This window comes from Arachis ipaensis, chromosome B2 (genome assembly GCF_059453495.1).
Source record: "Arachis ipaensis isolate K30076 ecotype BB chromosome B2, ASM5945349v1, whole genome shotgun sequence".
Classification (NCBI taxonomy): domain Eukaryota; kingdom Viridiplantae; phylum Streptophyta; class Magnoliopsida; order Fabales; family Fabaceae; genus Arachis; species Arachis ipaensis.
Window position 1 is genome coordinate 123,915,473 of NC_142437.1, and position 16,614 is coordinate 123,932,086.

General features: G+C 33.4%; 3 protein-coding genes across 3 annotated transcripts; 2 read left to right on the plus strand and 1 right to left on the minus strand.

The window, feature by feature from the left end:
• Positions 1-1,850: 1,850 nt before the first annotated feature.
• Positions 1,851-3,496, minus strand: LOC107628050 (uncharacterized). Its single transcript, XM_016330855.1, has 3 exons — positions 2,936-3,496; positions 2,054-2,154; positions 1,851-1,908 (listed from the first exon to the last, which is right to left on the minus strand). Exons 1-3 carry the CDS (start codon positions 3,494-3,496, stop codon positions 1,851-1,853), a joined length of 720 nt encoding a protein of 239 aa, XP_016186341.1.
• Positions 3,497-9,274: 5,778 nt separating this feature from the next.
• SNX1 (sorting nexin 1) lies at positions 9,275-13,436 on the plus strand. The gene is made up of 10 exons (XM_016329248.3): positions 9,275-9,558; positions 10,154-10,289; positions 10,789-10,922; positions 11,425-11,496; positions 11,707-11,866; positions 12,008-12,141; positions 12,267-12,335; positions 12,455-12,534; positions 12,815-12,875; positions 12,964-13,436. The coding sequence occupies exons 1-10, from the start codon at positions 9,370-9,372 to the stop codon at positions 13,171-13,173; spliced, it is 1,245 nt and encodes a 414-aa protein (XP_016184734.1). The 5' UTR covers positions 9,275-9,369; the 3' UTR covers positions 13,174-13,436.
• Positions 13,437-14,545: 1,109 nt separating this feature from the next.
• Positions 14,546-16,454, plus strand: LOC107626378 (uncharacterized). Its single transcript, XM_016329250.3, has 3 exons — positions 14,546-14,988; positions 15,293-15,346; positions 16,139-16,454. The coding sequence occupies exons 1-3, from the start codon at positions 14,671-14,673 to the stop codon at positions 16,370-16,372; spliced, it is 606 nt and encodes a 201-aa protein (XP_016184736.1). The 5' UTR covers positions 14,546-14,670; the 3' UTR covers positions 16,373-16,454.
• The last annotated feature ends 160 nt before the right edge of the window (positions 16,455-16,614 follow it).

The window sequence follows — 16,614 nt, forward strand, 5'->3', positions numbered from 1 at the left end:
GTATTTTTGCCAAATTATATATTATATTTTAAAAGGAAGTATTAGGTGGGTGAGTGTTATTTTAGGCTAAAAATTTTTAATATGGATTTTAGAAGTATGTTTTATCTTAAAATGGAGATTTTTTGTATATATAAAGTGAGTGGACGTTGCTGGCAGGTAACATACTGAATCAACACGCAACCAACGTGTTGGACACGTTACATAATCGTATGCAACATGTAGGTAACGTCTTGTCAAGTCACAGGTAGTGCACATCCATTCAACACGTAAATAACATGTTGGACTGCTTTTCTAATATCTCAACAATTCTGTAAAATATCTTAAACACCTGTATTTAAATAAAACACCATTTTTTTTATATCTAAAATAATTTCTAATTATTTTATCTCAAAAACACTTCTATTAAAATAGGTTTCTACAATAAAAAAAAATTATAAATAAGTTCTTATAATTAGTTCTTCACTTTGTTGTTAAGAAAAACAATAAAATATACTTAGTGGCACAGTTAAAATTATTTCTTTTATTGTGTAACTTAGGAATTCAATTAAATATTTTTATCTAGTATAAGAATCAAATTACAAAACTTTAATATACAAATTAAATTGGATATTTAGCAAAATGATAGGATCTTATTATAAAGTAATAGACAGATAGTTAGATAAATTAAAAATATTATTTGTATATAAAAATTAATTATTAAAATTAGTTATTATGTATTTATATATAAATATATATTATTTAATTTAATATATTATAACATGTATTTTATAGATTTTAGTATATATGTAACATAGTTGTAGATAAATATAAACACCAAAAATAATTTTAAGTTTGTCAAAACAAAATTTTGAATAATTAAAATTATTTGTCAATTTAGACAACTAATTATTATCATCAACAATAGATAGATGTAATGATAAAGGTAAATATTCTATTCAATCTCTAATCTTTTTTTTTCGTAAGACATAGTACCTTAATAATTTTTAAATTTCAATCAAATCCTCACTCATTAAAAAAAGTAGACAAATCGATTCTACTACCGAATGGCAAACGATTATTTATTGACATGTTCAGTGACAATAGCAGATGTCAACTCTAAATAATTATAAAGACTAAATCTTCTTTCGATTCGTAGCTATCCCAACGATTCAACCACCATCTTCTTTTTTCCCGTTCCCTTCTTTCCTTATTTCATTACCTAATTTGGAATGATTTGGGATTTTTTTATTTTTTTCGATTTGGAAACTTCAATTGTTAGGGTTTCTTTTACACTAATTTCGTTTATGTTGCTTTTTAAGGTTTAATTGGTTTGGTTACTAAGTCAAACTTAAATAAACTGAGTTAATATGTGCAGCCATTGATGATAGATCTAAAAAAGAGAAAAAAAAGAGGAGAAAGAAGAGGAAAAGAACAAAAATAAAAAAGAAAGAAGTTTTTAATCCCTACAACTATTTAGAATTTATACTTGATGTTGTTACTTGATATGTTAGTAGGTAATCGTTTATCATTCGATAACAAAAGTCGATTTGTCTTTTTGTTTTTTTTTTTTAAACAAAGAAAACTCAACAGGGAGTGGAGCAGCAAAGAAAAATATAAAATAAAACACAGAAGGATGAATCCCGGTCATCTTCAGCAGAGCCATCAACAATCAAAATGATCAATACCGGACCACTCATTGTAGCTCAAAAACATCCTTCCTTGTATGTCCTCAACACCTGCTTCTCTTTTGTTGAAGATTCTGTCATTTCTCTCCATCTAGATATTCCAAATCACTACAAAGAAACCAACCAACAACAACCGCTCCTCCTTCTTTCTCTTATGTATGCCAATCCAACTCTCAAACAGTCCTTTCATGGTTCCTGCGACCGCCCACGGTCTATCAAAATGTCTAAGTCAAGCGCACCATACCTACCACGTAAACTCACATAAAAGAAACAAATGATGCACATATTTCGTTTCCTTTTTACACAGGGCACATAAAGTATCATTCTGATGAAGCACGCCTAGTCTGCTCAACCGTTTTTTAGTATTTACCCTGTCAATCAAAACGAACCAGCCAAAAAGCTCAATTCTCGAAGGTACCAATCCTCCCCAAATTGAGCTACTGAAACCGTAGCTCGTAATCTCTTTTGAGAGAGTCTCCGATTGCAACACCTGCATAAAAGAGTTAATAGAAAAAATACCTTTATTATCAAATTTTCACACAATATTATCCTCTCTACCAGTTAATAGTTTTACTGGCCTTAACCTCTCATGAAGTTGATGAACCAATTCCAACTCCCATTGGAACAACTCTCTCCTCTAATGAAAATTTCAAATTCACTCTATCCCATCCTAGAACCCACAGTCCCCTATCACTAATCCTTGTTGGTTTGAAATAGAGAAGAGCCTTGGAAAACTTACTTTCAGATGGATTTGGATCCTCTAAAGTTTGAATTTCACTTTAGAGAGTAAAGTGTGATCTCTCACCATTGATTTTATAAGTGAGACCAAGAATAAATATGAAAGAGAAACTATTCAAGGGTAGAAGATCACACTTTACTCTCTAAAATAAAATTCAAATTTTAGAGGATCCAAATCCCTTTTAGAGGACCATCTTGCACCCAATTATCTTCCCAAAACTGCGTCCGTCTTCCATTCCCTACTTCCATCGCTAGGCCACTAATAAGTTTTTCTTTCACCTGTTGTTCTACTATATTCAATTAACAGGTGTTTTTCCATGGACCCCCTTCACTGGAAGAGTCTGACTAGAGAGCATAACATTAGGGATCATATTATTACACGAACACACAACCTTCTTCCACAACGGGCAATCCTCCTTTGAGAAACGCCACCACCATTTGAACAACAGTGCTGTGTTCCTTATTACTGCATCTCCGATCCCTAATCCTCCAGCCTTTTTTAGAGTTTGGACCACACTTCACTAGGGGCATACCATAGTTACCATCCTCCTTACACCACAAAAACTTCTCTGAAGTGCAATCAGCTTGTTAGCAACCGCCTTCGGCATCTTGTATAAACTAAGGTAATAAATCGGTAAGCTATTCAAGACCAATTTGATGAGCACTAGCTTATCTGCTTTATTTAAAACCTTTACTTTCCACAAGCTGAGCTTCTCTTCTACCTTGTCAATGATCGGCTTCCAAGTCTTCACCAACCGTGGATTCGCTCCAAAAGAGATACCGAGGTATCTAATAGGTAGCGCCGCTTGCTTACACCCTAGAAGGCCACACACATGCTCCACCCACTCCTGCTCACAATTAACTGGGATCAAATTCGACATATCAAAATTGATGCTCAGCCCAGACATCAACTCAAAGCAACGCAGCAGCCTCTTATAATTCGCAATTGTTTCTGTCTCCGGATGGCAAAACAAGATAGTATCATATACGAACTGGAGATGAGACAATTCAATATGATCCCTCCCGACAAGCAACGAAGCAATGCGCCCATTCCTTACAGCTTCCCCCAACATTCTATGCAATACATCAACCATGAGCACAAACAGCAGAGGAGAGAGTGGATCTCCTTATCTTAATCCCCTTTCCATTTTAAACGCTTTGGAAGGTGAACCATTCATGAGGACAGACATAGAGGCTGTACTGACACACTATTTCACCCAATTCCTCCACCTTTGACCGAAACCCATCTTCTGAAGCACAATATCCACAAAACTCCATCTAACTCTATCGTAGGCTTTCTAAAAGTCGAGCTTTATGATTGCTGTATTCTTTATCCTCGTCTTGAGCCATTGAACCGTCTCACAAGCAATGAGGGCGCTGTCATGTATCTTCCTACCCTTAACAAAAGCACTATGTGTCTCTCCTACCAAATCCGGCATTACTGTTCTCATTCTCCGCACTAATACCTTGGAGATCACTTTATACACGCATCCCACCATACTAATCGGTCAGAAGTCCTTAATATCTTTAGCACCCACAAACTTCGGAGCTAGCGTCACCCACGTGACATTTGCATCGGTTGGTAACTTAGCACTTTGGAAGAAATCCATCACAGCTGCAGTGAACTCCTGACAAATATCCTCTCAGCATCGTTTGATGAAGTTCAGATTGTACCCATCACTATCCGGGGCTTTAGAGGATTCACAGTCCCAAACTGCCTCCCTAATTTCCTCCACAGACGGCATCACTTCCAAAGCTACAGCCTCTGCTCCATCAATCTATCTCACCAACCCATCCCGAAAGCCAATCCTCGAAACAAATTTCTGTCGATACAAGTCCTTATAAAACCCTCTAATTGCAACCTTTTTTTTGGTTTGATTCCACACTAACCGTCCATGAATCATCAGAGCATCAATCCTGTTATTCCGTCTTCTAGCCGAGACAATGTTATGAAAGTATCTAGTATTTTGATTTTTAATAGATGAAGGCTTTATTGAGATTTAAAACTATTTAAAGTGTATTATATTTATGAAAAAAAATCAATGACCAAAAAAAATATTACCCTAATAATAATGATAATAGTTGTTAAAGTAAAGGTCACTAGCTATCACACCTAATAGCGATGAACTTAATTATTGAAATGAATAACTTTTTTTACTAGTTAAGATAACATAATCCTTAAATAAAAAAAAATGTTTACTTAAATGGCACGGTATAAAATCTTGAAGATGGCACAAACTTTATCTATTCCAAGAAGCATGCTCAAAATAATTAAAAGGAAATTTGTTTAGGGAGCTCAAGGTGTCAGACTCTGCATCTGGATAAGCTGAGGCTAGTGACTTGGTACCAACCTGTGACGCATACATACTTTTCTTTATATATTTATTTATTTATTTTTTTGTTTTTTCTACTGAGAAGAAATATATATATTGTTTTTGTTAAATTATTAGATGGATAAGATATGAATTATGAATTTAAATTTTTTATTGAATGTTTATTTTAAAAAGTAAAGTGTAATTTTTTATTTTTAAATAATTTTTTAATATTTTTTTAAATCTTATTTATGAAATAAATAATAAAAAATTATATTTTATTTTTTAAAATAAAACTTAAAATTTAAAAAATCTAAACCCATGAATTATATATGAAAGCTTTAAATATCATTAGATTTAAGAAAGTTTGAAGTTTTAACTTGACATAGTTACACTCGATTGAATTAGCAAGAAGGCAAAGATTAACAAATGACTCTAAAAGCAGCATAGTTTAAATTAATCATTTATTTATATATATTTGTTTTTTCGTTCTAAATGTGGTTTTTAATATATTTTAGATGTTCAGACATTAATTAGATTATCTTTTAGAAATTAATAATATTACTTCTATTTTGATAAAATTACTCTTTATTTTTATAAATTCATATAATTATACAATACAAAAAATTATATAAAGGGTAATATTCTTAAAAATAAAAGTGATATTGTTATTTTTCAATTTATTTTGGCCAATAGCCCAATAATAATAGTAATTAAAATTTAACATGGGAGGTTAACAAAGATTAAAGAATTATATGATTTTTTAATACAATTAAATTTCTCCATTTACAGTATTGTATAATAATATTCAATGAATCTAATAATGAATTTTCCTCTTACATAAACTTCTGTTTTTTTTTTTTTCTACTTTGTGTGCAAATGAAACTAATAATAATATTCATTTTAATTTAATATCCGAACATGTATTTATTTCACAAAAGACTAGTAGATATTTATAAAGACAATTCACATAAATAAAATAAGTTGGAGAAACTCTTACGCAAATATAATATTGTGAAACTGCAGACGAAAATGCAATAATTTCAATTATATGTAATCTGCGACACCCTAACGCGAATTCTAAATACACGTAATCTGCTACATCCTGTCACGGATTACGTTGAGAAGCTGATTTCACATAAACCATTATACCCTGTAGCGGTTTATGAACAGATGGGCACAAAGCATATTTCACTACACCCTGTAGCGGATTATAAGGAGAGTGGCTTACTATAAAACCGCGTAAGGCTGTAGCGGATTTCATTTGAGGAGAGTAGCAGAGACTTAGAGAGAGAAAATAGAGAGAATGGAGAGGATATTCTTGGAGCAGTGGAACAATGAAAGATGAATGGTGGTTGTACCGGCTCAACGGCGTTGCTCACGTAACTGGAACTATCAATGAAGAGGTAAGTCTCTTTATTTTTTTTCAATTGGATGATACCTGTATATTTTATTTAAGGAGAAGTATATGGAACCAACTCCAAATCAGCCAAGAACAGAACAACTTAATTAATTATAAATATAGTAATTAGTTTTATTTATTTATGATTTAAAATATTGGTTATTAAATGTTTCACCACATTCAAATTAGGAGAAGATACGTTCAGTATCATTGCAACATGAATCACGGAAACTGATTCAATTAGCTTCCGTCTCTTCATCCTCCTTCCCTCTCTAAATGCCTAAAACATGATAAATCAGAAAGTAGATTCAGAATCATCCAATTTACAACGAAAAAAAACATCATAATGCCTAGTATAAGTACCATCCACGTAGAGATTTTAGATTTACTCAGAGACATTTGGCTGATTTTTGGCTGAAACCATCTTGGTTCCCTAGCATTATTGTTTATTTAATATTAAGGAAGTTATTTAGTATTTACTAATTAGAAAGATAGAACCTTAGTTTAGCTTAGGTTTTGAAAATCAAAATTTGAAATTTAAGTTGTGGATGGTAAATTAGTAATTTTAAAACCTAGGTAGTTTAAGTCTTGAAACATAAGCTATGGTTTGGTGATGTCATTGTTAGAAATTAAGCAGGTGTTCTTTATTTCTGAATATGCAGCCAACCCGATGTATTTATAGCGTTCGTAGACAACAAAATATGCCGTTACATAATAGGATCATACCTTACTTGGAGAGGGTTGGGTTGTACCACCTGGCTAGGCTGAACGCGCATTGTTCTAGTTGGATGAGCCTCTGATCAGCATATTTATCGAGAGGTGGTGGCTTGAGACCCACATTTTTCATATGTCATTCGGAGAGTGTACTATCACACTCTAGGATGTGGCATATCAGTTGGGGTTGCCCGTAGATGGTTAGGCTGTTTCTGGGTGCATGACTGACTTTCACCTGCACATCGAGGGGCTAGACCGGCATGAGAGTGGTTCCAGGAGTTATTTGGTGAGCTTCTGCCACCGAATAAGAGAAAGTTATACACGGTCCACTTCACATGGTTCCATGAGAGGTTCAGGGTGTTACCGGCTGATGCTTCCGAGGAGACCGTGTGCATATATGCACGTGCATATATTATGATGCTTCTGTCGACACAACTGTTCATGGACAAGAGTGGTAATCGCCTAATCGGGTCCACCTTCGCTGGTTGCCATTTGTGGCAAGACTTGACAACATAGGCAGCTATAGCTGGGGCGCAGCTGCGTTGGCCTGGTTGTATCGATGCATGTGTAGGGTGGCAAACAGAAACGTCACCAACTTGGCTGGGCCCCTACAGTTGCTACAGTCATGGATCTTTTGGCCGTTCCCCACACTGAGGCCACAGGGTTTTGACGCTTTTTCTTTTCCGTTGGCATCCAGGTATTCGTTAATACACGTATTCTTTCAAGTTATTAACATTCTACATATGAAATTACAAATTGATGTGATATTTCTGTCATTCAGATGAGCCACATATTTACTCACGTCTGATGGGAAGGAACAACAGATTATTCAGTATCGTCTGGCATTAGATCGACTGGGTGATCGAGATGTAAGTCATTTGTTTTGTTTTCAATATTTTATTAGTTCTTCCTCCACTTATTTGTATACATTGGTACAATGCTGACTTGTCTCGTGACTATCAGATTGTATGAGAGCCTTATAGTTCGCTGGATTACGTAATCTGCGACAAGGTATATCGAATTACGTGTATTTAGATTCCGCACTAGGGTGTCGCGGATTACATATAATTTTGATTGTTGTATTTTCGTCTACAATTTCACAATATTGTATTTGTGTAACAATTTCTCCAACTTATTTTATTTATGTAAATTGCCCTATTTATAAAATACCTATGTATAATATGCCCATATTAATTATCAATCAGTGTAAAACTTTAATTGAACATTGACTTAATAATGGAACCTAATCCATATAAGTAAATATCTAACAAATATAGAGGAGATAAATCCAAGATATTATATGTTGACATTAATCTAACATTTGCTACCATATGAAAAAAAAAGTCATGCTCTTTTATTTTATGAAGTAAACTTTTTGTGGTATCTAAAAACATATATCAGAAAAAATATTTATCCTATCAAATTAAAAATAATTTTGGAATGATGATCAAAATAGTGTTAATCTAGTATTCTCAAAAGATTAACATCTTAATTTAATCTTAAAAATATAACTATAAACCAAATTAAAATAAAAATTTAGATACAGTTAATTTTACATAAAATTATTATGAAAAGAATTATTTGATAAAAATTTAGTCAAATCAATCAAATCATTTGATTGTTCTCAACTATCAACTTCACGTAAAGTCGGCTGCACCTGAGTTTTCACCTTTAATTAGTCATAAATATTTTTCAATACATTATCATTATTATGAAAAAAAATACAAATTTTTAAAATAAATTTAAAATATCTGATTTTCTAAAAACCAAATTCGCATTTTTTTATTTCAAATGATCATAAGTGAGATGAATTCACAAAATGATGTAACTTTACTAAGAATTTGTTGGAAGCCAATTTTACTTTGTTAGTATTTTTAAAAGATTACCAGTTTATCCTGGCAATTATATTTTGAAAAACTAAAATTAAAAATTAAATTCAACTTGACAAATTATATTTTAGAAATTAAAAAAAATTACAATTTGTCCAAGAAAATGGTTAATTTGAAAAATGGCTCTAAAATTTCTCTGTTTCTCAGTATTCCCGTAAATCATCCACAATTTTCAATTTTTATGGCTTTCCCCATCAACCAACCATGTTAACACTTTTTAGTTGCCAAATATTTTAAAAGACTAATATGCCCTTAATAAAAGAGAATCTTTCTTAGAAAAAATCTAAGGGTGACACGTCAGAGATATACACGTGACACGTCATAGCTTCAACCTCATTGGTCTAAAATTCCAACTAAGCGCACACACACACACAACTTACTTGCTACACAACTGTTTCCTTTTTTCTCTCGTTAGTTAAAGTAAGATTAGAAGAAGAATTAGAATAACCCGGCGCAACTCGGTCACCCCAACTCAGCTCAACTCAACTCGTTCCCATAATCGCCCATGAACCCACCGGTAATTACAACTATGCCATCCCTCATAAACTCTACAATATACAAATTTCAACTACTGCTACGATCTTTCTCTTTTTTTCTTCTGATGTGAGAATTTGTTTTGTTATGTTACGATTCTGCGTTGTTGATTTTGGATGAAAATGTCGACTGCACCGTACGATTTGGAACAACAGCAACAACATCAGAGAAGTGGAGTCGCCGCTTCGTCACAGAGCCCTAGATCTCCGTCGTCTTCCACGCCCTTCCTCTCCGTCTCCGTCACCGATCCCGTTAAGCTCGGCAATGGCGTCCAAGCCTATATCTCATATCGCGTCATCACCAAAGTATATACGCCTCTGTATCACTCTACGTTATTTGTTTATTATTGTTGATTTCGAATCGAGCTTCGATTTTTTGTTGTTGTGTGTGTTTGCATTGGTGAGATTCGGCAAAGATGGAGCTAGCTAGCTGAAATTGCGATTGAACTCAGCATATGGTTGAGCAGTGTAGTGTAATGTGGATCGCGTGGAATCGTTGTTTTCTTTTTAAGTAATTTATTTATATGATATTGTTTTGGATGATGAGTTAAGAGTTCAGTTTAGGGGGTTTTGATGTTTGATGCATTAGGGATCATGATTTGGGCTCAGTAAATGCAGTTAAATAACTATTTCTGATGAACTTGCAGAACTGCAATGATTGGTAATGATTGCAGAACTCTGTGTGTGTGTGTGCGCGCTTTATTGTTGAAATGCAGTTTATGTTTGGATTCTGCTTTCACAATTTTAATGAGATGACATTAGGCATTAGTTGTGTTTAAGAATTGGTTTCGATTATGGAACACGAGGAGTTTTTCTTATGAGATGTATTGGGGTTCAGGGAGTTGTGTAACTATAAGAATCTGTTATTTCATCATCTGACTTCCATAAATTGCTATGACAGACGAATTTTCCAGAATACCAGGGGCCTGAGAAGATTGTCATCCGACGTTACAGTGACTTTGTGTGGTTACGCGATCGTCTTTTTGAAAAGTACAAAGGAATTTTCATTCCCCCTCTTCCAGAGAAAAGTGCTGTAGGTAACATCTAAGCAAACTCTTTCTTGTATGTATAATAATTGTTTGAAGTTTAAACTACCTGCTGCCATTGGAAAGCTTATGCCACCTTTAGTTTGATTCCTTAAATGCACCATCTTCTTGTTTATATTAATTTTCAGAAGTTAATTACTTAAATCTGTCTTTTCAATTGCTGTAGTGAGAACATTTTAACTGATGTCTTTTTAGTAGTGAAAATCCCAGCATAAAAAAAAAAGGATTGTGTTCAATGATGAAGTTGAAGGTCCTCGTCAAATACTTTACATGTTGCCTAGGTTTTTCAGATTCTGGTTGAGCTTAGTGGCCCTGAGCAGTAGTATGGATTGTTTCCCTGTTTGAAATATATTCTAGTAAACAACTGTGGTCATCATAAGAACAGTTTGATCATGATCATAACTTAATTAGATGGTGACTTGGTCATTCCTGTTGAATGTTCATTCTAAAGGTGTTCTCAAGTTCCACATGTTCTGGTTTATTACTGCAGAGAAATTCCGTTTCAGTGCTGAATTTATTGAGATGAGGCGGCAAGCATTGGACCTATTTGTAAATAGGATAGCATCGCATCATGAACTTCAACAAAGTGAGGATCTGAGGATGTTTTTGCAGGCAGAAGAAGAGGTGACGTCTCTCATCCTTGATAGACTAATTTATTCCTCCATGCAGCTTTATATATTCTAGATGTGATTAGCTTTCGTTCACTTTCCTTTCAGGTCTCCATTTCTATTGATCTGCCATTGTTAACTTTTTACATTTGAGCCTAAATCTTCATTTCAATCTGTGATGAAATAAGCTCTTCAATTTGATGATGAGTCTCCTGAAATCACTATCAAATGCTTGCTTTCATATTCTGTGGCTTATATTAGTGATTGATAGATAGAAATTGGAATTATGCTTTATGGTTACTGATTTCATAGCTACCATACAAATACAATCACAGTAAATTTTGCATATTGCGGGATGTACAAGACTTTGTTGTCCCTGTTCTTTCCCATGAATGTCTATCTGTCGTATTTATAATATAAGTGCTCTAGTTCTACTCCTTTTCTCACATATGATCTTTAAGTTTTAAGAGGAAAAGAAGTCCTAATTTTAAGCTGATTTAATTCACCATACTATGCAGACAATGGAGAGATTAAGGGCCCAAGAGACTGGCATATTCAAGAAGCCATCTGATTTAATGCAGATTTTTAAGGTTAGATCTGATTTAATTCTCTTATGCCTGTTTGTAATGAATGCTATTAATGCATATTCAAGAAGCCATCGCTATGAATGCCTGCAATGTAAACAGTTTCTGAAATTGCAATTTTTCTGTTGAGACATTTGCTTTCCTGTCTGGGTGGGGCTTGCTGTCCGTCCATGTGTTCCTAATTTCCTATTGCTTATGTTATGTGAATATTGACAGGATGTGCAATCTAAAGTGAGTGATGTTGTCCTTGGGAAAGAGAAGCCAGTGGAAGAATCAGATCCTGACTATGAAAAGCTGAAACACTACATCTTTGAGCTTGAAAACCACTTGGCTGAAGCTCAAAAGCACGCATATCGTCTTGTGAAAAGGCATCGAGGTGATAATTGAATTTAATATTTTGCTTTGGTTTCTATTGCTGCCTTCTACATCTTTTGTCCGTTGTATTCTACCCTCTCCTGCTTCTGTTTTATGTTTTATCGACCCGGGCGATTCTCTGAACTTGATAATGGTCAAGCAGAATTGGGACAATCACTGTCAGATTTTGGGAAAGCGGTAAAACTTCTTGGTGCGTCTGAAGGAAATTCTCTTGGCAAAGCTTTCTCTGAACTTGGGATTAAGTCAGAGATTTTATCTACTAAGCTACAAAAGGAGGTAAGTCTTGGTGGTATCACACACATTATCTTACTAAATATTTATATATATGCTTGCAAAAGGGTATGCATGCTAATAGAAGTAAAACGTGAAAAGAATAATCCTAATCTGACTCTGTCAAGCAGGCCCATCAGATCTTGATGAATTTTGAAGAACCTTTAAAAGATTATGTCCGGGCTGTGCAATCCATTAAGGTAGGCCGGATTTGTTTTCTTTCATTATTTAATAACTAAATCATCTAATCTGATCAAAATGGAGTAGAATGGATGATTTTATCTTATTTTTCAATCTAATAAATATTCTTCTGAAACAGGCAACAATAGCAGAGAGGGCCAATTCTTTCCGGAAGCAATGTCAGCTGGCTGAAACAGTGAAGCTGAAGGAGATTGATCTGTAAATTCCTGGCTCTGTTTTTATTATTTTCCTGTTTTAGTATGTATTACAGAAAATTAAGTACTTTTTTTGTGTGACTTCTTTTGTGGCTGAATTAGCATTTTATAATCTGTTGCACAAGTCCCGTAACTCATGTCTATATCCTGAATCCAAATGAGCCTTGTTTGTGTTTTGTATTGCTGTGTATAAGCTTTCGTTTTCTATCTTGCACATGAGCTAGAAAGAAGAGTATGTAGTTACTTTGGATTTATTTATTAATTCATTATTGTCTGAAATGCAGTGAAAGGCAAAGGTTGCATCGATCTGAAAAGTTGGCAGAAGCTGAGCGCGAATATCACGAGGCAAGTTTTGCATATTATTGGCATTTTTCAGTTAAAGAATTATAATCAACAGTTTGTTTAGCTGGGCTGACACGATTTTGTCGTGCAGTTGAAGACAGAGAGCGAACAGGCAACAAAGACATTCGAGTCAATCGTGAGATTAATGAACGAAGAAATTGGGCGTTTTCAGGAACAGAAGACACTAGATATGGGGATTGCTTTCCATGAATTCGCCAAAGGTCAGGCACGCCTAGCAAACGACATTGCTGGTGCATGGAGAAGTTTGCTTCCTAAATTGGAAGCGTGTTCAGCCGCCTAGAGAATCAAATCGGTGAGTACTAGTGTACTACAAGCACTCCAGAGTGTAGATGAAGTACTACTTCATGAATGGTTAGAGGGAGAGAGAGAGAGAGAAAGAGAGAGAGTAGGGAATGGCAGAAGAAAGCTCTTGTTTTGTAGAAGGGCTTTTACGGGGAAGTTACCTGCTTTTTCGAATTATGTTGTAAAAGTTGTGATTTCTTATTACCACATGATTTTGTACAAATTTTAAAACAAAAGTAAAAAAGGTACATCTTTGAAACATGATTTTTTTTAACGTTGGTAACAAAGCCCTGGACACTTGTCTCCAGAGTGCACTTCTCGTCTCTTTCTCCTCTCTTTTGTATAGTCCATCACAGAAGTGCATGTTGTTTTTAACTTAGCAGATACGCTCTTCGGTCTTCATTTAACAAACATAATGGATCTTGTGCAAGAGTGAAACTAATTGCGGCTCCAATACATGTTTGATTTACATTACTCTATAATTGTAGTATTGTATCGTGAATGATGATTTTGGCAAATGTGTTGCTGTTATTAATGGTTTAAGCACAAAATTGGCATACTCCTTTCTATCTGTTTGAGTATGATCACTCATGCACCAAAACATTCTTATTTTTGGTCACATTAAACTTATATACATGTTTACCATTTATCATCCAATACTCTGTTATATACAATATAGTTGGTCTATTAAGTGTGCGATAAAATTTTCTTTTTAAGTCTTAAAAGATATTTTTGTCATATATTAGTCTCAAAGCATTCTTTAATTTAACTAATCTGTTTGAATCTTATGTTTATATCGTTCTTTATTCTCTATTGTCTTAAATAATACAAATTAAAGTATTTAAATTTTTATGCAAAAGGGTCAATATTAAAATAATAGTTGAGACCTAACTACTATTATTTTGTTTTATGTTCAAGAGATTGGGCTCCTTATTTTTTTAAATGGAAAACTTTAGGGCCAGCAATTTTATTGAATTTTGGCCAGCATGTAACTAGCAGAAAAATGTGAGTTATTGGATGAAATTTCACATCAATTTCACACCATTAAATCATTATTGATGGCTATTTGATAGCTACCAATCACAAAAAGAGAAAAAGACAAATACCTCCAAATTTTTTTAATTCAAAGACATATAAGTCTTTAACTAATTGAACATACAAAAACATTCATAACTTTTTAAAATATGAAACATTTAAGTTTGTTCGTCTAAAATATATACAAGGACAAATTAGTCCATAAAAAAAACTTAAATATCTCACATTTTAAAAATCATAAACGTTTTTGTATTTTTAATTAATAAAAAAATTATTTATCTTCTACTTACAAAATTAGGACCTATTTGTTGTCTTAAGCTTAATGTATATAGAATAATACAAGCTAAGGTAGGTGGGCCCGTTTTTTCCAATATGTGGAGCTATTTCCTCCTCAAACAATGAATCTCATACATTCATACCTCACTGAAAGAGAAAACCTTAGCTACTGAAAGAGCAAACCATGGCAATGGCATGTGGTAGTTGTTCTAGTTTAAGGCACACTATGTTCCTAAGTGGATTCAATTCCCAAGTTTCACTCTCTTCTTCTTCTTCTTCTTCTTCACTCATTCATTTCTCAAACAGCAACCGTTCTTGCATGCTTCTAATCAATCACCAGATTCATCATTTAACACCGGAGGTTCCTGTTTTAGTGGCCAGAGCCTCCCCGGGGAATAACAGCGCCACCTCTCCTGATGAGGATGACGACGGCGTCTCTCTGGGGACAATGAAGCTGCCTTCGGATACTGATCTTCAGAGATTTGATTCCTTGCTCTTCCAGGTACCAACTAACTAACTAACTAACAATAAAACATTGCTTGCTTTGTAGTAATTCACAATTTGCACACTTTTAGTTAGTTTGTTAGATACCGTTAGAAACTAGTTAGAGTTAGTTATAGCCTTACTCAGGTTTAGCAGGAAAAATTAAACCTAGTTTGAAATTCTTGTTGTAATTGCTGGTAAGGAATCAGCTACTAATATATATAAATACACAGTAAATAATTTAGTCGTTGATTTTGGTATGTACAAAATATTTTGAATATTGTTGTGATATTCGTTAAGATGTGATTATTGTTTTGTGACAGTGGGCAAACAGCCTTTGCCAGGGAGCCAATCTGCCACTTCCTGTGCCTCTCAAGGTATAAGAAAAATTTTAGAGAGTCAACACTTTTAATATAAAATTTAGAACAATGGATAAATAGGTATATGATTTTTTATGTCGAAGATAAATAAGTTATTGAGTAAGTAAAAATACAAAAACATTATTTTTTAAAGAAAAAGTCTAGGGACAGTAATTTTTGTGTTTTTTTGCCAGCACTTAACCATTAAAACAAAAGTGAGTGATTTCTCACCATTAGATGTAATCTCACACCATTAAAAACACTATTGATGACTAATTGATTGTTACAAAACACCAAAATTACTGGCCCCTAACATTTCTCCTTTTTAAAATATGAGACATCTAAAAATATGTTTGGTTTATATTTTTATTTTTTGTTTTTATTTTTAGTATTTTTTGTTTTCTAAAATTTATGAAGAAACAAGTGAAAACAACTTGATTGTTTTCACTATTTTTACCTTTTTTTTTATAAAATTCAAAAAATAAAAAACATTGAAAATAAAAATAGAAGATGAAAATGTAAATCAAACACATTCTAAATCTATTCAGTGGACCAATTTGTTTTTATATATTTTGGATGTAAAGATTTAAATATTTCGTATTTTAAAAGATCAGGACATTTCTATATTTTCAATCAGTGAAAAATTTATATATCTTTGAATAAAAAAATTAGAGACGTATTTACTTTTTTCTCAAAAATTTAAATATAAAGCAAAAAGGAAAAAAAAAAAAGTGTTGGCACCTAAGAATGATATGATACAGAATTGTATTGAGATACATTGATCTAAGAATGTTGGTTTGAATTAAACAGGTGGATAAGATAGCTGGTGGAGCTAGATTGGGTTTCATCACAATTGATGATGGGAAACCGGAAGTTCTTGTGCATATTGACTGTGTGGTTTTTCCGGCGACGGAAAATTCTGCTCCGATTTTCCGTGCCACCAGAAATGGCCCCATGAAAGATAATGCACCACCTGGTGAGCCAAGAATCATGAGGAGCCTTCTGCAAGCTCTTCAGAAATCTGTTGAAATTGCCAGATTGTGAATTAAATTCTTTTTCTTTTTCTTTTCTTTTTCATACCATGTACTACAACAAGTTTGAGTTGATGAAGATTAACATAAAAGAAGTTTGAATTTATTGTGTGTATATATATATATATATATATATATATATATATATATATATATATCTTCCAATTCATTTATATCATATTATAATATATGGATTTGATATGAATGATTCTGCAGTTCATTCTGTTAAATAGTTGCAAGAAAGTAGTAATATCT